The 26,316-nt window shown below is 33.0% G+C and overlaps 1 protein-coding gene across 9 annotated transcripts in view; it reads right to left on the bottom strand.

Annotated features, from left to right (window-relative positions):
- Positions 1 to 26,316, bottom strand: part of ci (transcriptional activator cubitus interruptus) — a 185,975-nt gene that overhangs the window by 49,840 nt on the left and 109,819 nt on the right. For 2 of the 9 annotated variants that reach the window (XM_076407177.1, XM_076407179.1), the window contains exon 1: positions 24,813 to 25,136. The exons of 6 other annotated variants lie outside the window; for them this stretch is intronic. In XM_076407177.1, the coding sequence (XP_076263292.1) occupies positions 24,813 to 24,838 (26 nt within the window). In that variant the 5' untranslated portion in view covers positions 24,839 to 25,136. Of the gene's footprint in view, positions 1 to 24,812; positions 25,137 to 26,316 lie in introns of those variants that run through there. One more of the 9 variants, XM_076407180.1, reaches the window with a different exon arrangement.

The raw sequence follows: 26,316 nt of genomic DNA, 5'->3' as shown, positions 1-26,316 counted from the left end.
TGATTTTCCTGGGGCAGTGTCCGGAAACTCGGCATCAAGCCAAGTGTTTGCTTCAACTGTATTTTTTCCCTTCAAAAACCAATATTTCATCAACACGCGAAATTCCTTTTTATCCATCTTTTTCACAATAACAAAAATTGCTTCACTCAAAATGCTATAATTTAGAAACTAATGATCCGACAGATGTTAAATTTATACACGCATCTTTTGAGGGTTAGGGCTAACTGAAAAACTTATGTATTTATTTCTAGTAGTGCCATCTATGTGTCAGGCCGGGGACTTTTCAATTGACCTGTTATATTAACCTTTCATGTCATTTCAAACTACTTTTTACACTTATCTTTAAATGTTGTATATATTTAGGGAGTATATATCATAGCTGTAGACTGCTATTTTTCTGTACCAGTTTGGTTTTAGAGAAAGCCACGGTACTATCGAGCAAGTGCGTCGTTTGGTTGACGCCATTGGTGTGGTATAATAAGCTACTCTACGAAATTAAAAAAACGTCACTATACTCTTTCTTCCCATTATTACAATCTTATCTTGAAAAAAGATGATAAAAATATGGATAAAAATACTATAATGGAAGTTAAATATAATTTTGACACACCTCAAATACACGAAATTAAATACGGAGTAAGACAAGGCAGCATACTGGGTCAAGTTCTCTACCCAATATTCACAGAAGATAGAGAGACTTATACTTATACCACTACACCAACGTATGCAGATGATACCGCAATTCTTTCAACACATGAGAATTAAGATTTCGCATCCGAAAGGCTTTCTACCTTACTCCGATTGACGCATGGCCCAGCAGTAGCGTATTAAAGCCAACACAGACAAATCTTTTCAAGTAAAATTCATACTCAGAAGAAAAACTTGCCCACCTTTGTTAAAAAAAGCTGAAGAACTTTGTTATACAGAGATTGCATGATTAGATGACGTCAAATACGTGGTTGTGCATCTTGACCGACGATTCACCTGATGTAAATACATATGACTCAAAAGGAAACAAGTGGACTGCAAGCTTCGCAGCATGTACTGGCTTACTGGACGGAAGTTAATTGTCAGACGACAGTAACACAGAACAGTGAAGGAAGAAATTGAGTAATAGAGCAAAAATTATTAAGCCAATCTACACAACATATTAATCAGTTAACCGCTGAACTGCAGGAAGTGAGCAGCCTAAGATACTCTCGACACAAAAGAAATATTATACCAGAACTAGTATCAAGATTTGTCGTCAGAATCGTAGAGGATGCCAGTAATGAAAATCTGACAACATATTATACTATTGCTTCAAGAAAACAGATTGCTAAGCAGAGGATATGTTAAAAAATTATCAAATTCACTTCACTGCATCACAAGGCCAGACGGATTGATTCTTGTGAGTTCGTATTTTGAGTCTTTTGAGACTGTTCGAGTGTTATCTAAGAATTGCAATGGTTCGTTATTAGCATGAGAGTAGGATCTCCTCATATTTCCTGGGTAACAGTCGGTATATCTAGATACCTCTTAGGACTTTGTTCTGAAAAATTTGTCTTTTATTTATATTACTTTTCGTGAAACATCTCCATAAATGGATTCCATAGAGCCATATCATCATCATATTGAAGGTACGTTTCACTTCAAAAACTATCTTGAATATTATGACGAATTTAAATATATACGTACAAATACAGTACATTGATGCCTAAAAGTGACAGTTTTATCGGAAAATGTGAAAATAAGCGTAAAATAGATTGTAAAGTGACGCTATCTGATTATATTGTGAGTAAAACTATAAAAATATAATATTACATGATATTCTTGGATAGGCTTTATGGTTTACACTTTTTCATTTTGCGCTTTGCAAGGACTGCACTTATGAGGTCTTTGCCTAGAAAAGGACTGTATACTTGGTTTTATAAATTGATAGATTGATAAGTAGTATAAAATTGATGGTAAATAGATTGATTTCTGATGGCTGGTTTTATATTAGAAGATTGATTGAAAGAAGGCGGATGAAGTAGTTGGTTGAAATGTAAAATTTCGTATTATCAGATCGATGTAGAAGATGGTATCGGTATGTTGGTCAGAAAATGGGAAAAGGTAACATAAAATGATGAATATATTTTCAAGTGGTAAAGCTTGATTGATCGTGCTAGGATTTTCATTTTCAATGGTTGGTCCAATAGTAGAAGTTTGATTGAACGAAGGCGAATGAAGTAGCTGATTGAATTGTAGAATATGGTCTTATTTAACTTGGTAAAACTTTATTGTTTATGTTAGGATTTTGATTTGTGATGGCTGGTTTTATATTAGAAGATTGATTGAAAGAAGGCGGATGAAGTAGTTCGTTGAAATGTAAAATTTCGTATTATCAGATCGATGTAGAAGATGGTATCGGTATGTTGGTCAGAAAATGGGAAAAGGTAACATAAAATGATGAATATATTTTCAAGTGGTAAAGCTTGATTGATCGTGCTAGGATTTTCATTTTCAATGGTTGGTCCAATAGTAGAAGTTTGATTGAACGAAGGCGAATGAAGTAGCTGATTGAATTGTAGAATATGGTCTTATTTAACTTGGTAAAACTTTATTGTTTATGTTAGGATTTTGATTTGTGATGGCTGGTTTTATATTAGAAGATTGATTGAAAGAAGGCGGATGAAGTAGTTGGTTGAAATGTAAAATTTCGTATTATCAGATCGATGTAGAAGATGGTATCGGTATGTTGGTCAGAAAATGGGAAAAGGTAACATAAAATGATGAATATATTTTCAAGTGGTAAAGCTTGATTGATCGTGCTAGGATTTTCATTTTCAATGGTTGGTCCAATAGTAGAAGTTTGATTGAACGAAGGCGAATGAAGTAGCTGATTGAATTGTAGAATATGGTCTTATTTAACTTGGTAAAACTTTATTGTTTATGTTAGGATTTTGATTTGTGATGGCTGGTTTTATATTAGAAGATTGATTGAAAGAAGGCGGATGAAGTAGTTAGTTGAAACGTAGAATTTCGTATTATCAGATCAAGTTGATATCGGTATGTTGGTCAGAAAATGGGAAAAGGTAACATAAAATGATGAATATATTTTTAAGGTTTTTTATATTAGAAGATTGATTGAAAGAAGGCGGATGAAGTAGTTGATTGACACGTAGAATTTCCTATTATCAGATCAAGATGGTATCTATCAGAATGTGGGAAAAGGTAACGGAAAATGATGAATATATTTTTAAGTGGTAAAGCTTGATTGATGGTGTTAGGATTTTTATTTTTGATGGTTGGTCCAATATTAGATGTTTGATTGAGAGAAGGCGAATGAAGCAGTTGATTAATCTGTAGAATATGGTCTTATTAAACTTGGTAAAAGTTAATGGTTGATGTCAGGATTTTGATTTCTGATGGCTAGTTTTATATTCGAAGATTGATTGAAAGAAGGCGGATGAAGTAGTTGGTTGAAACGTAGAATTTCGTATTATCAGATCAAGTTGATATCGGTATGTTGGTCAGAAAGTTGCAAAAAGTTATGGAAAATGATTAACATATTTTCAAGTGGTAAAACTTGTTTCCAGCTGTTACTAATTAAAATTTCAACGAACCAGAAGCCCGAACGGCGACAAAATCGACGATCGTCGGCGGAAAGCGGGATAGAGAGTATGATTTCGGTGTCGGCGCTTAATCTCCCCGATCCACCGTCCCGTTCCAAACGAGATGCAATATTGAGCGGTCGCTACGGCCGGCGTTAGAGTCCGATACGGCACGAAAACAAAAGAGTGTCCAACGAGGCATGCACATGCACGTCCGCTGCACACAAACTGGCACTTCGGTAGCGCGAATCGTGTCCGTCGGCCATCTGATAAGGCGGCCAATTACCGGGCGACTCGGCCTGTCACGTGACCGAGGTGTTAATGAGCCTTATCAGCACGACGCTCTCGATTTAAACGCAACGAGTCTCGCGGCGAAACGACCGACTGGGCCCCGCGCGCCACGTTAATTGAATAGGTTCCCGGGTGTCGGGCAGAGTTTAGGATCGAGTACGGAGGAATGCGGGAGAAACGGCCGGGGTGGACGCGATACGTTTCTATTTGGAAGGCGATGAAGACGGTGTTTGGTATTTCGGTCCGCGTCTCGATGGTATCTCGTCTATTTTCCATTAAATCAATTAAGCACGTAAGAAATTCACTTCATTATATTCGGTCAACATTCTCCACTGCCATCTGTTACTATGTTTTTTTAAATTAATCACAATATTATCAAGAAACATCAGTTAAACCACAACAATGGGTCTAATGTATATATGCTATCACTGTTGATATAACTTCCCAACTTGTTCTTGTTCTTGATAAACCCAACTGTTACTTTACAGCTTATTATAGTTTTAGTGAAAAAACTTGTTATTTGGAACACAACACACACACACTAAAAACACTTTAATAAACATTGTTCTTGAATTTGGTGAAAATGTTGTTGAACCCAAACAGAGACAAGATATGCATTTATCGAAGTTGTAAACATATTAATGAGCTTTTGGACATCCAACATTGGTAATTATTTCGGAAAACATAAGAAAAATTCACAAATTAATTAAAAAACTGGTACAAAATCCACTTTATTATATTCGATGAACTTTATCTTATTTACCACTTTCATCTATATATGTTTAAATCAATCTATCATAAGATTATCAGTTAAGCCACAATAAAATAAAACTGGCGCAGCTTGGCAACCAACAACTTGTTTTTTGAGCATGCTAGAGTAAGAAGAAACATTGGTGATGGGTTCAAACAATTCCTTGATGTGAATTTACCGAGATTGTATACACATTCGTGATGTTCTGATCGTCGAATATTAGTAGTTATTCCGCAAAAAACACGAAACAACCATAAATTACTTAAAAAACCCACAGAATATGCATTTGATTATATTCGACGAACCTCTTTTTATTTACCACTTTTATTGGTTTGTTTAAATAATTCACAATATTATCAAGAAATATTAGTTAAACCATAAGAAAATAAAACTGGGGTATTTCAATTACAATTACAACTAACATATTAATCGATGGATCTGACATATAGATGGAACGACTGTTGATAAATCTACTATTTGTGATGAATCCAACTATTACAGAATACAAATTATTTTAATTGTTCATTGGTGAAAATGCTGTTGAATCCAAATAGAGCCTTGATAGAGAGCATTTACCGAGATTGTATACACATTAATGCCGTTCTGATCGTCCAAAATTGCTAGTTATTTCCGAAAACACAAGAAAAATCCATAAATTAGTTAAAAAACCGGTATAGTGAAGTTATATCAAACTGCTGACACTTTAAAATTACACAAAATCTTGGATAATTTCGTAAATCCATCTATAGTTTTAGTATAGTATAGTTTTTAATTAGTTACGTAGCGATAAGCATACCCAATTAATTGAAGAACTTTGTTATGGCACCATTGGATACTAGTTGGTTTGATGATTTAATGCAATCTTATATTTGTACCACAAAAGTCTAAATAGCATTGTAAGAGGAGCTTTGGAATGATAAACCATTTTTTATACCCCAGTATCATCATAGTTGAAATTTTAGTGTTCTAGTTAACCATGATTTAAACTGTCCAGTTTGATCAGAACGCCGAAAGTATGACGTTTCGTGAGTCAATAGAAGTTCTAGAGTAAATAAAATTTTAATTATATTAAGTTTTTCATAATCATAGTATCAATGTAATTATGACAAAATTATAAGTTAATTTAAAGTGATTAGAATCTCCCATTTCGTTAAAAACATTAAAATAAAAATCACACAGAAACACTTTACTATCAAAAATAAATATAGGTTTAATATTTTAAGCCAGTTCATTAACTATTTTAAGAGTTTTTCTAACATAAACGGTCGTAAGTTGAATTTCTATGCAATCTGGTTTCAACGCTTTCAAAGTAGTGATTTTGATACCAATGATGAACAGTATGTTATATCGGGCAACTAAAATAGATTAAAAAATAATAAGTCATATTGAAGATAAATTCGGCTCAAACTCCTAGAAAAATTCGATAGGATATATTGGTGTCATTTGAGATCTAAAAAATAAAAATAAAATAAAAATTAAAAAAAATTAGTTAGTTCAGTTTTTTTTACATGAGTCATCAAGATGTTTAATGTATTTCCCGCCGCAATTCGTAAATTCATTTTAGAATCAGACAATGTTTTTCTTCCCATTTTATTCTAGTTAAAAAGAGACACAGTGATGTCTGATTAGTTCGAACACGTAAACGAATGAGGTTGTCAAACTCGTCCGGTTGTCAGATGTATGCAAAATTCTTGAAGGAATAGTGATAAGAGGTTATAACTCTAACCTATAAACTGTTGTGGCTGGTTGTATAATTAACTGTAATTTTTCGATGTACTATAATGTTAAAATAAATTATATTTGATAACATTTTTGTTAAATTATTTTGTTTAGATTAGAATTTTGTTGTATGTCAAAGCCAAAGTGGACTAAAACTCAAAGTTGATGCAGCATTTTGATGCAACATTGCGACGTTTTGATGTCACAAATTCAAACGACGTGTGTACAAAATAACTTGAAAAAGACTTGAACAGACTATATATGTAATTAATGATAATAATATTAAATTTTTGCTATAAATCATTTTTGTCGTAATAATTATGACCAAACTGTCGATAATATCTTGATTAAAGTGGTAAATTAACCAAACTAGAAACAAAATGCCACAGTTCAATTATATTTTAATTGCGGGCAAAAGCTTTGATCTGATTTATATGTACGATTAATAAATTAAAATAATCAATGAACATTTTTGCTTTAACTCAGGGTTCAATGTTCTCTATAGAATATAGGAAATGCTCATTATTTTGTTATATTATTAGGTTTCGACCGTCAAATTTTAATTAATTAGGATTAAAGGTCAGATAAAAAATCTTACTCTAATTATTTATTAATAACGTAGAACTGTATGTTTCTAATTTTAAATTATAGAGATAAAAATAAGGGTTTCTAATCTTAATCTTTAATGATATTAAAAATCAGATGTAAAACTATTTATTCATTATAGTATAGATGCTTATATTTATTACCTCAAATTTGAAGCAATTTATTTGTTATTCCTTTTTAATAATAATAATTTCGCTTTTAACCAGCAGTATCTGTCTCTAATATTAATTATTAATATTAATCTATTTATCATTTGTTGGAACTACTTTTGATATACAAAGCTTATTCTAACAACAAGCACGCATTAGATATTAGAAAGGATGATGATTTTTCACATTCTGATCACAATTTTTAACAAATTTTAGGTATATTGTATTTATTCATATACAACATAGAAATATTCTGATGGCTGGTTTTATATTAGAAGATTGATTGAAAGAAGGCGGATGAAGTAGTTGGTTGAAATGTAAAATTTCGTATTATCAGATCAAGATGGTATCGGTATGTTGGTCAGAAATTTATTTGTTATTCCTTTGTAATAATAATAATTTCCTTTCAACCAGGCAGTATCTGCCTCTAATATTAATTATTAAAATTAATCTACTTATCATTTGTTGGAACTACTTTTGATATACAAAGCTTATTCTAACAACAAGCATGCATTAGATGTTAGAAAGGATGATGATTTTTCAGATTCTGGTCACAATTTTTAACAAATTTTAGGTATATTGTGTTTATTCAGAGAAACAAGAGCTTCTCTCTTTATTTTTTAACGAAATTAGATGCAATTTAGTATTGTATTTTCCAAAATGCTTAAAATTACAAATCAAGATCAAATACGAAAAGATATGGATATATTTTTTATTGTGGTTTCTCTCTCAAATAAGTTTAGAAGTTATAAATAGCCTTACGAATATACGGAGTAGCTTTTTGAAAAACTATCTCTCCTACTGAAAGAAAAATCTAGATATCTAGGCTTAATAACGTATTCAAACAGCTAGTCTAACGAAATTGATCTTTGTGAAAATATTATGAACAAAGAGACGTTACCTATTAGATGTATCCAAGATTGGTAATTGCAAACTAATCCATGTATACCTGCTAAAGAGAAATCTGTAGCAGTGTTCTCTCTATTTATACAGAATGTGGTGTCAGGCTCTCAGTTCTCCTTACGGAGTGTAGCACGTACAGCACAGTTATAAGACAAAATGTAGATACATTAATGGCATTTCTAAATACACACGCACACATTAGATCACACACACAAATATAGCTTTCGTTAAGCCAACGCCACTCGTTTATTCCTTATATTTTATGCTTTCTACGTTATATGAATATTTAAAATTTAATTTTATTTCTATCTTTTAGATCGTTTTTTTCATATATATTTGCATTAAATTAGTCTTACCACATGTTGGTATCTCTGTATAACGTTGTTTTTGAGCTTAATTAGGGGTAAAAATTAATACTGGCTGTTTTAAAAATGATGTCGCCAGTAGAAAATGGGGACTCGAAATGGTGAACATGAATTTGATGTCAAAGCAAAACATTTGCCCACAATTCATATTCATTACATTTGCGAGTATATATATAAAGCGTGATATATAAGTAAGTAAACATATCCTAATAATATATCCACTGGCATTCCACCATAGTACATTGGCAGAAAATTAAGCAAAATGTTTTGAAGGCCATGTTAAAGAGTGAACTATTTCAAATTGTTATTTGGTAAATATAAATGAAATGTGTCCGTTTTATGTTATTTGCTTTTTCAGAAATAGACCTGAAAAAGATACATAGTAGGTCAGATGGATGAACAATATGGATAGAGAGTATTATCTTTGCATATTCAATGCATTCGAATTGATATGGGGATATCTTTTTTTTATCTCCTAGAATGTCAACAATCTGCACGTGGGGAATACGTATTATTATATGATTTCAGTTATATAATATAACTGTCCTGTCATGTAGAAGATCACTTCAGTAAGTGATCTACTGTACAACTTATAATCTAAATCTTATTCTAGATACTATTCTAACTTATTTTAAAGTGCAAGATGATTTGGATGGAAGAGCCACTGTCCTTATAACAGGATATTATGCTAGTATCTTTTCAAATTATAAAGTAAAAAACGAACAAGCACATTTGATACATATCTTGGAAAAAATGAAGGAGTAACACCTTGAAACCAGTGATATATCTGCTGTCTAAAGAGTAACATAGGTAAGTGATTCTTTTCTCTAAAACTACCGTGTTTAATGAGTTTTACTTTATATTTTAGGTCGAAGATAGGTAGGTAGTCTTTTTAGAAAGAAGCCAAGAAGCGGTTGTTCAGTATAGTGCATTTAATAGGTGGTTATTTTTACATGTTGATGTGTTCGTCACATTTTAAAATGTTTGCATTGTTCTATGAATTAAATACAATTAGTTGGCCAGATCCGCGGCTCCTGGAACTGCGTTCTGTTCGTCGCAATGCGCTGAAAGTCATTGTGGCGAACACTGGAACTAAGCAAAGAGCATGCGCACTACGACTTTCAATCAATTTTCAAGCCTGTTCATTACGAATGTTCGCACAATTCAGTTCTACTCATGCGCATTTTCAATTTTTCCATTAAATTCTCCCCGAATGCTCAGATCTGTACCCACCAAAAAAAAAAAAACGAATTCACATATAACGTAGAAGTACATGTTTCTAACCCTAATTTTAATAAAACTGAATTTGAAAGATCTATTAATTATTCATTCTAGGTTCTCTTTTTGTGATATTCCAGCCCGTTCCTAAAAATGAGCGGTGCGTCACCATTTCCACCTGCGGTCGGCCGCGTAGCGTTTCTTTTTCGGTTTTCGACAAAAAAAATCACATCGCCCGGCCACAAAAGGGGGCCCACGAGATTACGCCGCGTACACGGAATGATGAAGTTACTCGAGCCGGTTTTCCTTTGAATTAAGTATAATAAAGTCGTTAATCATAGTTGGCTGGGCATAACCTGCTCTTTCGAGATGATACTCGATACTTTACTGGACGGCCGGCGATGGTTTATTTAAATTTTATCATTTACCGGGGCCGAGTCGATAGTTTTCGGTGAGGGGGACCATTCAGCGATCGTCGTTTGTCACGCGGTCGGTGTCGGTTGTCAACTGTCACGCGTATTGTGACATTCCTCCCAACGTGTGACGTTAATAATGAAGAGAACATCATTTTTTATTCATTAGGGAGTTCTGTTCATTCATTTCAACATCAGATTTTTTGTATCAAAATATTATAGGTATGATACAATAGTTTTTTGAGTATATGATTGATCTAGGAGGTTATGGTCACGTCGTACATTAATTATTAGCTAATACAACCATTTTTCAAGTACTGTAAGTTAATTTTGAATGATTGATTGATTTAGTTATCGTATTGTATGTAAGTATTATCGAAAACTAATCACTGTTATCCCCATATTTCTAACGTATATATATATATATATATATATATATTAATATTATTAGCTATATAATTATTAGCTAATACAATTAATATATATATATATATATATATATATATATATATATATATTATACCTAACTTATAAATTATTTCTTCTTACTCGTACATATTTCTAGTTTGTCATGTCTTATATGCTTCTTCCATTTTACCTTGTTGAAGTTTATCTTTCCTTTTTTTTTTCGCTTTCATTCGTCATTACCTTTCATGTCTCTGGGATATCTGAATGTTAACTCGTAGCCTTCAACATTTTAAATTCCTTTGATTTGAAATTACATTTATAAACTCAAAATGTTCATACGCGCTTTCCAGAGTGTGGGTTTCACGTTCTTCATATGATGGTTGATTTCATAGATATAACACAGAACAGTTTATCCAGAAAAATATATTTTCCAGGTAAGATTTAAGGGCAGTTGCCACATCTTTCAGAAGCTTTGATTAATCAGATCTCTTATCTTATATTAAATAACAAGAACAGAAGAAACAGACTTATTAAAACAGTTCGAGTGGTGAAAGATTAAATAATATATGAATATGAATTGAACTCGGTGGTTTTTGGAAAAATGAACTACTGGTAATTCTCTAAATTGTTGTTTTCGCTGGAGTTCTTTTAGCTAATATACCGATAAAATAGGATATTTTTTAAAACTCAGTATTGTTTATTATTGCTTCTAATGTTATTGTAGAAACCAGGTGATTTCTGAGGTACCAGCATCACACGTATATTACATGATTTCTTTACTGTTGTCGATTATCAAAATATTTCTACACATTTATACTTCTATTTTTCTTTTCGTGTATAGTTTACGCATCAACTACAATCGACATATATTTCTCATGACTGTTCCTGCTTGTTCAATTTCAATTTTAAACTGCGAACTACATTATCCATATGAGCATAGTAACATCAACCTTAAAATTAACAAAACAATCTTTGGGAGGCGAATGACTTGGTCAAAATTATAATTGATTTTTGATGAAAATAATTAATACTAAATTGAAGACTTATCTTAATTGAAAAGTATCATAACATTGATTTATTTAATGTATATAAAAAAATCGAGATGTGTCAGCAAGAGTGCTATCTTAGTTACCTAGAGATTCCAGAATAAATACTAACAAACTTTGTCGATATTTCTAGGTATAATCCATGAATATTTAGTTAGACCAAATAATCCCAGTAAAGATATTCAAAGTATATTCCGTAATATGTAGCAATAAAAAATAGTTAGAATATACCAGTAAAAATGTTGGAGGTGAATGACTTAGGACTAAAATAAAAATTTATTTTTGATATAAAGTTTCAATAACAAAGAAGAATGATATCAAATTCAACTGTGTTAAAAAACCAATAAAAACCGATATAACAACAATAATTTTCCGAATATACCCCCGTAACCGTGGGTACCATCTTGATTATTCGATTCTAATCTCGATGTTGAGCCTGCCATAATCTGCCTAATAAATATCCCCCGTATTATGGCGGACACGTCACTAAATTAAACGGTTTATCTCGTAAAAATCGAATAAAAAAAAGAACGACGGAGACACATGCATTCTTGGGGATTTATCTCGCCGTCGAGTCGGTCTCTTCCCGAGACACCGTCCCGTTGCTCATTTTCGTTTCTATCTCTATCCTTTTGGAATTGATAATGAAGCGCGGCCGCCTTCGATTCAGATGTTAGGGAGAAGGATGCAAATTGATCGTTACACGATATGATCAGGTTTCGGGTATAATTACGAATATGTTGTAACGATGACGTATTTATGACGTCGTAGCGATGGTAATCGTCGCGAGGTTGTCGTTAAGGATTCCGGGCGATTCGTGATTGTTTTGAAACAGTCTCGATGTTAGGAAACGTGTTCGGATGACTGTGTTTTACTGTTAATTGAAATGGACGGTTTCGGGGAGATATGATCGGAAGTTGAAGAATGACGAAGCGTCTAGGTTTATGGAGAATGTTATATTTAAATTGATAAAGTAAAGCGTATTTTTTCTAATCAGACAATCTTTGAGAAAATTTGGGAGGAAAAATTGAGGATTTGCATAATCTTAAAGAATTTGTTGTTATATATAAGGGTATAGAAGAATTATGGCGTTACTGTGCACTAAATCGCATAGTGTACCAACTTTATTTTTAAGCCTCGTTCATAGGCTACCCTTTTCAATAGATGTCTTCGTCGTCAATACATACCACGTCGCAGTGTGAACGAAAATTTTTTCATGGCCTTCAAAAATGTTTGAATGTACTGAGTAAATCGCATTTGCGGGAAGTTTTACTTTTTACTTGAAATAGAAGAAAAATACAGCTGTAGGCCATCTCGACGAAGAATATGCAGAATTATTGGGGGTAATACAAGATGGAAATGGTTTTCCAACACCTTGAAAAACATGGGAATGATCCAAAAGCTTGGATAGTTTGTGCCGTATGAATTGAAGCCAAAAATATTGGTCGCGTCGCCTTTGGTCATGAGTGAAATGCTGCTTCACTGGTAAATTTGTTTCTTTTTTGCGTCGTATTGTGATGAATAGTGGATCTACTACGATACAATTGATGCATTTAAACCGAGTACTGCGCGAAAAATGGTCGGAATACGAGAAAAGACACAACAATGTTATTCTTCGTCATGACAACGTTCGACCACATGTTGCAAATCCGGTGAACTTGGAAACATTAAAATGGGAAGTGCTACCCCACCTGCGGAACACTCCAGACCTTGCTTCTTCTGTTTACTACTTGTTCGGGATTATGAATCGTAACCTATCTTTACTTATACTGAAGATTCCAAAAAATGGGTTGATTCGTAAATTGCCTGAAAGTCGTGTGCTTTGGTTCGCTTCAATCTTCTGATTTCCTGCATGTTGTCTAGTAACTTTATTGCTTTTACGTTGCTGAGATTTAATAACCTTCTTTCATGCTTTAAGGCAAAATCTTGGATAACTTGGTAAATCCCTTTGATTTCGAGGCCATCGAGAAGTCTTTCGTAGCGTTGGTTACGTAGCGTTAAGAATTAGTAATTAATCGAAGAACATTGTTTTGCCAGTGTTGTTTTACTAATTTGTATGAGGCTTTAAAACAACCTAAAATTTGTACCTTTACATAAATTTGCTTATTTTATTCATGTCGATATTTGATTAATATAATGATGAAATGTCGTAAAATTATTTTATTTTCAACTAACATCATGAAATAAATAACCAATATTTCATGATTTAATATCAGCTCAGCAAGCTGTGTATACAATTGATAGTATATCCGTTAAATATGCAAAAAAAACACATCTAGGGTTACTTGATAATTTTGTGCATGGTTTCATATCACTATCGGTGAGATTCGGATCTACCACCATTATCCAGAATGAAAATAAAAGCTTTGATGAAACATCACTCACTTTAGCTTTATTATTTTTCATATCAGTTCACTAAATGACAATGTACTTCCAGCTTATTCGCCAGATTTAGCTTGATGTTACATTTTTTTGACGCCTTAAAAATTATTTCGTGTGAAACGATTTCAGCGATCTTATTGAGCAATTTAGTATATGCTTGTAGAAAACTATTATGGCAGTTTTTTAAGTACCAACTTTTCATAGAAATAAAAATATTTAAAAACAAAAGCCCCAAAGGCTAATAAAGGATAAAAACTCTGGTAAAAGTATTAAGAAGCTTCTCCCCTCATTACGCGTCTTGTAATTCACGCGGTGAACACACGCGAATAAAACCAGAAATGGAACAATTTTAATCGAACCGCCGCGGTAACTTGATTCATTCAACTAATAAACGTATAACAACTTTATTAGGTTATAGAGAGTCGGACTTTAAATTACCGGCTCAGCTCCATCTAGCGTGATATTATGCAAAGCGGCTTTTCATTTACATCCAGGCCCAGGTAGAGAAATTCTCCGCCTAAAAATCTTTCAACCTGTATTTTTTTTAATTGGCCAAAAGGACAATCTGACACGGTATAGGGAGCTATCGTCGCCTACGAAGCAGTTTCTTTTTATTTATATCTTGGTAGATATTAGACTGGGAATAGATTAAACGAAGTGAAAATATATTAACACCAACTGTAAAACTTCGTAAAACAATCGAGATTGTAATGACAAAGATAGATAAAAAATTGGGAGGTGAATGACTTGGTACAAATCAAAATAATTTTTAAGTTTTAAGACAAAATAACATTAGCTTTTTTGAATAGTACTAAGTCTTTAAATATAAAGAATAACAAGAATGCTACCTTAATAATATAGAGAGTCAGAAATAAATACTGACGAACATTCTTTATGACTCTAAGCATGACAGGAACATCTTCATCGGTATTTCTAGACGGACCAGGAAAGTAAATATAAATAAATACGAGAAAGAGAGAATATTAACATAAAATTAAGCCACCATAGTTAAAAATGTGTTTCAAAATTTGGGAGGTGAATGACTGAGGATTACAATTAAAAAAATGTTTTTGATAAAATGTTAAGGAATATGAATTTGATATTTATGAACAAACATTTTAGAAGTCTGAGAAATATTGTCAATATCAGTTAAGATAATTGATTAGACTAAAATCTTGTGACTGAAGCAGAATATTATATTTGTACTACTGAGCTTGAGGAACCCTATTAAGTGTTTAAAAGATGTTTTTAGAAATAAAATTAAAATAGATTACATGTGAAATACCATACCTAGATCAGTTCAATATTTAATATCTCCTTAAGGGAATGCTTCGAATTTTCTGGTTAAATTGTAACGAAAAAAACGTCAAAAATGTTAACAAAGCCGATTAAGCTCGAGACCGAGATAGAGAGCGATCGAGGTTCGACGTTATATCGACTAATAAATTTAAATATTTACGTAATAATAATACTGGAGCTGGTAAAGAGCCTCAATTATATTTAATTGCTGTAATTTATCTGGACGAGGCATGAAGGTAAACCGATATTAAAACCTGGTAATTAGCGCAGCCACAAACCAGTTTATGGGTCTTGATCAACAAATTATTAGACAGAGGACGCGTCGGACGTGGTACGGTAACGCTAACGGCATATTGGCATTTTTAAAGTACATATATACAGGGACAGATTGTTGCAATTTGTCGTAGATTATGAGTTTTTTTTAGTCAAGTCAAATTCTCTACAACCTTTATTAACATATTTGGGTATAAATTGCATGAAGCTGTATATAATAACAATACTATTTATATTTGATATTCATAATTATTTATTACTATAACACGCCTTCTTAGACACCATTAGTTCTTTGGGGCTTCTTCATCAAAAATTCTTTTACAATTTTCACTCTATTTTCTTTACGGAAAGATATAGATTATGGAGCATTTCCAACAAGACGAGATTAAATAAGAATATATACAAGTTACACCCTTTGCAATGAAATAACCATTCATAGATACCTTGAAGGTGCTGCCAAATTCAGTTTGTAAAAAAAGGAAAATTCGTTCATTCGCATCGGGACATCAAACAGAGTCAAACTATAAAATTCGATTTGTGTTGGTAGTGGTCGACACTGTTGTCATATGTCAATGATAATAATTAGAGGTTATAAACTGGAAAATGTTATCCTGGCGCTTGTTTTAATATATTTCTAACTGTCGTTAAATATTTGTAATTACTCTGATTGAAAATGCCATTAAAAAGTCAAGAGTCAGAAACTAATTGCTCTAATCAGTTACTTCGATCAGAAATGAGATATGTAAGTACTGATACTATTAAATGGTTAAACTATTAAAACTTTCGGCAGTTTTACTGGAAATATCTTAGTGTGTTATTTTAGTATATAAATAAAGAGTGTATAGACAATAAAAAGTTGATGGAAAAAGGTGAAAGTTAAAACAACATTTTATTAGATTAGTTAGTAATATTTTTAATAATTCATTGTAGATATGTTATTGCTCATGGTGGAAATAGACAATAATATCTTCGGTTTGGGTAATCTCCGTCAGACAGACAGAAGAATAAATTGGCAAATGGTGGAATCGTGAACAAGTGTTTGATAGATTAGAAACAAACAATGTGGTAATTGATTTGAACGGTGACTCAGATAGTGAAAGCGACAGTGGCTGAATGATATTTTTATAAGCGTATGGTCCAGTGGTGTCAATTGCCAATACCGAGTGATAACAGTAGAAAATCGCATTGTAGAGTGTGAAGGATTTGTGTGCATAGATATGTTCAGAATATACTTATGCTGATATTAATGGGTTAAAATTTATAAGGAGATAGTTGATGAGAGTGAGAGTGAGAGTAAGTATTTTGCAGATATGGCAAATGCATTAGGGAGAATGCAGTGATAAAATCTAATTTTATGAAGGAAATTGTACACAGGTAGTAACAGAAGAGACTATGGGGAAATAAAGGAAACAAGAACTAAGCATAGAAAGGTAAATATGCTCTCTAACAAAAGTAAAATACATTACTTGGATATGCTGATGTCAATTATGTAGATTTAGCATCCAGGGGATACCACTACATAAAGAAGCGCGCCTGGAACTGCACCCCATTGATGGTGTGGAATATAAACTAATGGGTTTGCATAATTAATTGTAGTTTAAGTCCTTCGATAATATATGCACTTTTTGTTCTGGTCTAAAAACAGGCGGTGGAATGCATGACGCATACCTGGTTGCGAAGCCCCCGAGTGACAAGTTGGATCGGGTTATGTGGGACTGCCTCTGGGCTTACTAATACTCTAAACCGAAACTGCCTCACAGTTGACTTCTGGATCGCTACTGCTACTGTATTAAATTTAGGGATATGGTACCAGCTGATCGGGCAGCCGTTATTTGGCACGAGGACCCGGCGATTTTATTGATTCGCGAACTTGAGTTAACACACGACTGGTTACTGTCATATGGGAGCAAAAGTTATGAATGCAACGACGGATGGGGTCGTGTTAGTCTGGAAAAGAGGGAGAGGTTAGCGGTGACGTGGTGCTAAGCTCCCAGCATGTCGACCAGCTCGCGAACAAGTGCGTTTTCAGAAAAACTTGAGCTGAGTTGTTGTTTGTGGAATGATTGACATATGAAATGCTTCATTTTTTGAGTGTCAGTTTTCCTATGAATTTGATTATTTCTTACAAACCATGGAGCGTTTAAGATTCTCCTGAGGAGTTAACATTTTGTAAAATAAGCATTTGATGGAAGGGCAGTTCGGAGAAAATAGCAGGTTTGCTATCCCCGAACCTTTCTGGATTTGGGAATGCCAACCGAACCGTCGGTCGAAGTGGAGACCTAGGTACGTGACATTATCCAGCCATGTAATTATTGCGGTGTCGATCTTAAGTTGCGAGACGCGCAGTGCGTAACGCTTCTTATAGAAAATGATGGCCTGGGTTTTCAGGGCGTTGATTTCTAACATGTTCATGAATTGTAACTTCGAACGTGGCGGCCGTGAAGAAAACAGTGTCGTCAGCGTAAAACACGACGTCAATGTGTCCTTTTCTCGGCAGATCTGAAATAAAGAGGTTAAATAGGGCTGGGGCCAGCGGGGAACCTTGAGGTATGCCAGCATCGATTTGTTTTCGATTGGAAAGTGTTTTCCTGATCTTGACCTGGAAAGATCTGTCCGAGAGATAGGACTTGATGAGAGCGGTTAGGTCTTCTGGGAGGCCACATTTTGCGATCAAACCGTCGCCCCAAATATTCTCGAAGGCTTTGGTTAGGTCCAGAAGGACTGCTCCAAGCTTTTTACGTTGATCAAGACCGTGATGAATATGTGCGGCCAGACGGGTAGCATGATGGACGGATGATTGGCGAGCGCGAAAGCCGAATTGTTCATCAAGAATGATGTTGTTTTGATAATATATGGATTAGAAGTGCTATAACGTTAAAATATATTATATACACTATATTTAGTTATAATTTTCGGGTTGTTTCTTTGCTATTGATTACTACAGAAATAATCGCAGTATCATCAGCAAATGTGATATTTACCATTTGGAGTTTGTACCCAAATTAAGAACGAAACACAGAACTAAATATAATGTTATGAGCATGTAATAATGCTAGTATAAACAGAAAACTTGTTAGTTATCATATCCCCTCGACTAACACCACCTATAAGGCATCGAAAAGAAGTTGGCTCATGACGATGACGGCGGAAGATGACGCCGAGAATAATGGTCAACAAACCAGCCAACAACGCCGCGCGAAACAGAAAAACTTATTACGAAACTCTCGGTACTGACAAGATAATAAAAGTGCTGTACCAATCTTCCCAGCCGGGAACGGACCACTATTAAGACAGGTTTATTAGTTGAGAAAAGAGCCGCCACATGACACCATGGACAATGCATCTTAATTGTTGTATTAATAAAGTCGAAATTAAAAAATTATCGACACCTGAGCCATGACAGTTAAAACTCCGGCCGGTACGCCGCGATGAATCGGCCTCAACAACCGTAACACCACCGAAGACAGTTGAGTTAGGGCCATTAACTTCGAAATACTAATACGTGTTTATAGGCTATAAAAGGTCCATGGATAAGTCAATAGGGGACGTTGCTCGTGGACCTTGGCAATGGCGGAACGAAAGGCGTCAACTCAATTGGATGGCGTCCGTGGTTTTTTTTCGAAATGTCGCTGTTGATTTTTAAAAATTTTTTTTCAAGAAGAAACAGCACTAAGATTCGTATTCGGATATTTTCAAGAAAGCTAATAAATTATATTAATTTCACACACCATTGGCACATTATTAATTTATTAGTGAGAATTTAAAATAAAAATTCATTTGGTGGTCTATTCCAAGGATTCCAAAACCCATTTATTTTTTAGAACTTGGCATCAGTCAAATAAACTATAATTTCAATACACTTTTTGTGAAATATAAGGTGGGGCAAAAGACCCGCTATCATTTAGATTTGACACTAAAGTGAGGCAAAAGTACCGCTACCATTTTGATTGCGCGCCATCTTGTTTCTATGACGTCTAGCTCAGTTTCGTTTTAACCGTTGTGTTGTGTAGGCATCCAAATTTTATTATGGATAAATATACGCCACAAGAACGAGTAGAAATAGTGACAATATCTAATCGTTCCATTATAGCCACTCAACGGAAATTGCGTTAATGGTAACGGGACTTTTGCCCCACGTTGTACCTTAAAAGTGAAACACTTTCATTGCTCGTTTTGACTTTTAATGTATAAAATCTTAATCTGAAACTATTTTTTTAATTTCTTATATCTTACATTAGATTTAGAAATTAATATATTACTATTGTTCTGTTGTACTATAAAAGTTCGTATGGTTTGGTTCGCTTCATTCTTGTGATTTCCGGCGTTTTATACAGTAACTTTATTGCTTCCACGTTGCAATGATCTAGTAACCTTGTTTCATATTTTAAAGCGAAATCTTGGATAACTTAGTAAATCAAGCTGATTTCGAGGTCATCGTACAGCTCTTCGTTGGTTACGCAGCGATAAACACTAGTAATTGATCAAAGACCTTTGTTTTAGCAGTTCTGGCTTACTAGTTGAGTAGATATTTTAGTGAAACTTTATAGGTCCAAATGGGTTTTATAGTTGACTCACCGAAAACCAATCTCGTTAATTTTAACTCAAGTTGAGATGTTTTCTAATTTAACCTGCCATCAAGATTGATACTAAAATATTTAGCTGATTCTGCTTGAGGAATCGGACATCCGTCAAATTATATAACTATATTTTCTAATATAATTTCACGGCAATGGAAAACTAACATCGGCAGATTTGGAGCTATTAAGCTGTATTTTCCAGACTTTATTCCATTTGTAGATCTTGTTCACTGCTATTTGTACTTTTTCTACAGTCTTAGACAATGTACATCTTTTGTCATGATAACTGTGTCGTCGCAAAATGTTCGAACTACTGTTTCTTTTATTTTTGGGATATCAGCAGTATAGAGCAGATACATAAGTGGTCTCAAGACACTACCCGGTGGAACTCGAGCTGAAATAAGTGTTGAGAATATCCCTTCGTGCGGTACTCTAATTTATCTTTCGAAAAGTTGTGATTCCAGCAGTTGATAGTAATTCCGTGGCAGCAATTTATTCATTTCGTAAATGACTGCCCAAATGTTATACCCGATCAAAAGCTTGCGAGACGTCCAGAAATATTGAAGAGCGATACGAAGAGCTTATCTTCAAATACTTTTTCTATAACCGTTGTTACTCTGTGCACTTGATCGATTGTCGAGTGGTGATTTGGAAAGGCAAATTAGAAATCTGATATTTTTATAAATAGTTTAATATGTTTTAACAGCAGTTTCTAAAATAATTTTGATATCGCAGGTAGCAGCGAACTTGTCGACTCGTAAGAGATCCGACTTCGTCTGTTGGTTTGATAAGTGTTTTAAGCATAGTTATTTGAGAAGCCTTAAAACATTTCAGAACATGCTTCAGTCTCAAACGGGTATTAAATATGTATGTCATCATGAAACCCAGGAACGTTTTTAGGATTGAGGGTGTTTTTCCGCGGTAACTTCCATTACAGAAGACTGTATTTATTTATATATTATTAAGACTGTACATATTTACCACTACAGCTACATCCAGCTACCATTTTGATTGTGCGCCATCTTGGTTGTATGACATTTAGCTCAGATTCGCTTTAACAAATGTGTAGACGCCCAAATTTTATTATAGATAAATATACGCAATATTTAAAGGACTTATTTGTGCATTTAATATAATACAACTTCATTCATCCCGTTAACTTATTATCATTAAAGCTTCAGCATATTTCTTCTTCAACTTCTTTCATTTTTAACATTTGATTTAACACTGAGAGCATTCAGTGAGTCGTTATAATATTCCAATTGTTTCTTTAGTTTTTATCTATTTTCATGAACGCTGGCTATCTGGCCATCATTAGACTTCAATCAATATTTTTGTATTTTTCATTTATTCCTCTTTTCGAGCTTTTACTCTTTCTTTCATTGTTAGTTCTACTACTTTCTTCGTTATATTTACATTTATTGAATATTGGTTTCTAAACGAGAGAAATTCTCTAGAAGTCCACTTGACAGTAACTGTTAGTAGGAATTTAAGAGTATTGCATGCAATATGTGTCAGATTCGCTGATAATGAGACAAACTACGATTTTAAATGGTATTACCGGCATGATACTGAATGCAAATAGGAGGATAATTTCTAAAGAGAAATAGGAACCATAAATCACATGAAATGGCCGATTAGTAGATTCAATCAAGCCAACCAGATATGAAAATTGGTGTTGGAAACTCATTCACCTAATGTCAATGAGAAATATATACATTTTGGATAATCTAGATAACCATCATCATTGAATTGGTAATGATTTAATGATAGAAATAGAACAGGTATTGGGATCAGTCCCAGGTTAAAAGGCCAAAAGAAATTCGAGGTATCGGAGGAATGCATAGACAAAAATCAAGATGCCTTGGTACATATATATTTGAGAATTATGCGCAATAGGTGCGATACAAAAGGCGAGACAGCATGAAACTGCCCATAAATTAGGCGGCCGAATAAATCATGCCATTTATATGTAAATCGATAGGCAGCGATAATAAAAAGAAATCATTTCTTGTTATTATGTATAGGAGGGATCATGTAATGTGTCCGATTTTTTAATTATGTTATATACTGTATATTGACAAAACAGCGGTTGAATCGCAAAACGGTTTATGCGGAAACATTAATCAGCGGGGAGTGAGGGAAGAGCTTTGAAAATTAATGGATATTATATTCTCTTTGCAATGACAAGTATATTTACAGGAGATGAAAGAAAATACTAGACTTTTGTAGAGAGTGTTTGACCGTAAGTCTGTCGAGAAAATTACTTCTCCCGCGTTATTGACACAGTTTTTTATTTGATCAGAGCTATTAGGGCCTGCAGAGTCGAAATGGTACGAATTAATAAACTAACACAGAAAAAGTCTAAACAGAAGCAGGGCTAGAAAATATGATCTAGGCTTACGCAAAAATAATGTAGAGGTTTTAATTTTAGTACTACTGGTTAATATTTCTATGATAAAGCTGTTTTTATGTATAAAATTAAAAAAAATACCCTTGTGTAATGTTCTAAGAAAATTATAATAGATAAAACATAATACATTGGCTGAAAAGTCTCGGCCTAATATATCTGTTGCGCTAGTTTTATTGTATTTACCGATTTTTCAGTTAGTACTAATCTTCAAAAGAAAGCTGTTGAAATTTCATGATATTCTACTTATAAGTTTGTGAGTTGTTGTGTTAAGATTTGCAAAACTCCGCTCCATCAGAAACAACAATAAAACGTTGGTTTGCTGACTTCAAACGTAGTCGTAGAGATACCGATGATGCAGAACGCAGTGGACGTTCAAAGAACGTGGTAACAGCAAAAAACATCAAAAAAATCCATAAAATAGTTTTGAATGACAGAAAAGTGAAGTTGCGTGAGTTAGCTAACATGGTAAAGATATCAGAAGAACGTGTTGGTTTTGCTCTGTTTAAAGGGGGGCCCCGTTTGCTCACTGCTGACCAAAAACAAGAGCTTGTTGATGGTTCTGAGCAGTGTTTGGCCATGTTTAAATGTAACAAACCAGAATTTTTGCGTCGATAAAATATGCGGAGTCAAAACGAACGTCATCTGAGTGGACAACAACTGGTGACAGACCTATTTTGAGGTAAAAGATATATCGTTCTACAAAAGTGGTACTGAAATGATTATGTAGCTCTTGATGGAGATTACGTTGATATATAAAGCCAATTTTGAACAAAAAAACTGCCGGGATTTTTCAGCCCATGTTATTTCTACGACAAATTTTATTTCCAATTCTTTGGAAAATAAATTTTAGTATTAGTGTAAAACCTATTTTATACGAAACACTATAGTTTCTTATAACACTATAACACTATAATATCTTTTATAAAGAAAAGGAAATACTTTTTTTATTTACCTTTTATTGATGTTTTATTGATAGAGTTAATTAACATTCAAAATTATCTAAAGGATTTACACAGACAAATTACTGCAAGCATTATTTATATTCCCTTTAAAATGATACTGTTTTCATGTTTAACATTTCAATAAAGAAAAGAAAACATAAATATCTCTTTGTTGGTATTTTCTAGATAGAGTTAATTAACATTCCAAAAATTATCTAAAGGATTTAAACAAGCAAATTGTTAGAAGTATCACCCGATATAATCCCTTCAAATAAGACTGTTTTTACGTTTAACGTTTCAATGGAGAAAAGAAAATACAAATACCTTTTTGTTGACTTAATTAACATTCTAAAAATTAGTTAAAGGATTTAAACAAATTAATTGTTAGAAGTATTACTGTATATATTCTCTTTAAAATTAGCCCCTTTTTTATGTTTAAGATTTTAATAAAGAAAAGAAAATACAAATATGTTTTTGTTGATATTTTCTTGATAAAGTTAATTAATTAGTTAATTAATCTAAAAACTATCATCTTTCTGGATAAATTATAAAGCAATTTCTAATAATTTAGTGCAAGTGTTGCAACTATAAATGATATAAGGTTAAGATTTCTGATTGAAACACAGAAGACTACGAAATTCTAGATTTCACTTGTCAGATTTTAATATTGTTTAAAATTATTTAGTACATTTTTCATATATTCATATTTAAAGTAACATTGTCAACACATATTGATTAATAACAAGCTTATATTTTAGGTTAATATTGCAATATTCTTATTACAAGTGCCTTTGTTTCATTTTTAACTTTTTAAGTTTAAGATAAATTATTAAAGTTGAACATTTTAGTGCAACATTTGATTGAACATGTAATATATATAAATAAATATTTAACACTGAAACACAGAACAGAATTTTAGGTTATATTCGTTCAAAAACCTTTTAATGATGTTGATCAATTATTTGAAGTGATTTTTAAAATATTAATATATGAAATATTACAGTCAATGCTCCTTAATAACTAATAATCATATGTTTTGGATAATACTGAAGTGTCCTGTTTTACAATTGATTTTATATTATTTTTAAGTGATTTAATATAAATTAGATATTAACATGACAACTTACTGTAAAATTGAATTTATATATAACATTTGTTATATTTGTTCAAAAACCTTTTAATGTTGTTGCTCAATTATTTTAAGTGATTTTTAAAATACTAATATATGAAATATTATAGTCAATGCTCATTAATAAGTAATAATCATATATTTTAGATAATAATGCAGTGTCCTGCTTTAAGATTGATTTTATAATAATTTTTAAGCGATTTAATATAAATTAGATAATAATGTAAAATTGATTTTATATATAACATTTGTTATATTTGTTCAAAAACCTTTTAATGTGTCCTGCTTTAAGATTGATTTTATAATAATTTTTAAGCGATTTAATATAAATAATATATTAACTTGACAACTTACTGTAAAATTGAATTCATATATGGCATAAATACATGAAAACACCAGGATTTCAGGTTATATTTAGCCGAAACCAGACGAGAAACACAGAAAACAAATATATTCACGTTGTTCTACTCACTGATCTTCCCGTCCTCGAAACTGGTCGAAATCCGCCGCCTATACCACTGATTCCGATCGAAACAATTAGTCCTGCAGTACACCAAACAACGTACACACGACGTACGACCACTGAAAAACGTCGCAGGATCCTCTATCCAATAAAGCGAGCGACGAGATCCGAAAGTAACGCTGAACGCTGCCGAGTAAGACATCCAAAACGCAACTGATTGAAGATTGAAAATTCCCCGACCACCCAGGCCGTGCGATTCGCTCATCGTCCTGCAATCAGTGACTGCCGACAGGATTATGATGTTTAGTCCTGAGGAATAATCGATGATGAGAACGAATGGGAATAAAAGCATCATGGATGGACGCCGGCCTGCGATTTTTCTCGTTATTATGTTTCGCGTCGTTTTGGTTTGTTTCGTATAAAATGGCCACGTTTCTTCCCGCGCTGCGGACGGGATAATAGAGTTATTAAATGCACGAGAATCTCGCTAGGGTCTCGAAATGAGCACGTGGGCTCTTGTGGTCGTGTTATTGTTCTTGTGAAAATGATGCCAATATAGCGAATGAGATATATTAATTAATACTGTCGTTATAAAGACATTTAATTAATTTTCAAGATAATATTGTTAAAATTGTGTTTGTTATGTTTCATCAATATAACGGTTATATTTTCTCTTTTTTGTAGTATTGTAATTTTTGTTAAGGAACAATAAAACAGTAAGAGTATTCTTAGATGATTATTGCGATTAATTAAGAGTAACGTTAAGAGTTTTCGACTATATAACTTACGACCTTCACCTTGTGTTCTCATTCCTGACACTTTTTTGACAGAATTCATATTAACAATAACTTAAATCTTTCGAATTTTATTTTGAGAAAATATCAGTATTTGATGAGAATTAACCAAACATATTGATATATGAACATTCACAAGTATAATTTACTTATAACAGTCGGTTTCTGGTGGTTACTTATATTGGTCGACCAAACCAAACAGAATTCATATTAACAATAACTTAAATCTTTCGAATTTTATTTTGAGAAAATATCAGTATTTGATGAGAATTAACCAAACATATTGATATATGAACATTCACAAGTATAATTTACTTATACAGTCGGTTCCTGGTGGTCACTTATATTGGTCGACCAAACCAAACCGACAGTATTATCATTACTATAGTAACACAAATAGAATATTTTTCCAAGGAAGTAACCTGTGAGGTTTAAAAATTGAAAATTATAACATGTGTTTCTTTAAAGATTCTTTTGAATTAGACAAATATGTGTCTTCGACTTTGGGCAGGTAGGAACCGGACAGTATAACACTAAAAATAAAGAACTAACTACATATGTGGCAATATTACAATCAAGAATTGTTACACGCCTTCTTATT

Source organism: Rhynchophorus ferrugineus, unplaced genomic scaffold (genome assembly GCF_030347505.1).
Source record: "Rhynchophorus ferrugineus isolate W39M unplaced genomic scaffold, kcgeb_rfMv2 rfM6, whole genome shotgun sequence".
NCBI classification, from domain to species: Eukaryota; Metazoa; Arthropoda; class Insecta; order Coleoptera; family Curculionidae; genus Rhynchophorus; species Rhynchophorus ferrugineus.
This window is presented reverse-complemented; position numbering and strand designations above follow the sequence as displayed.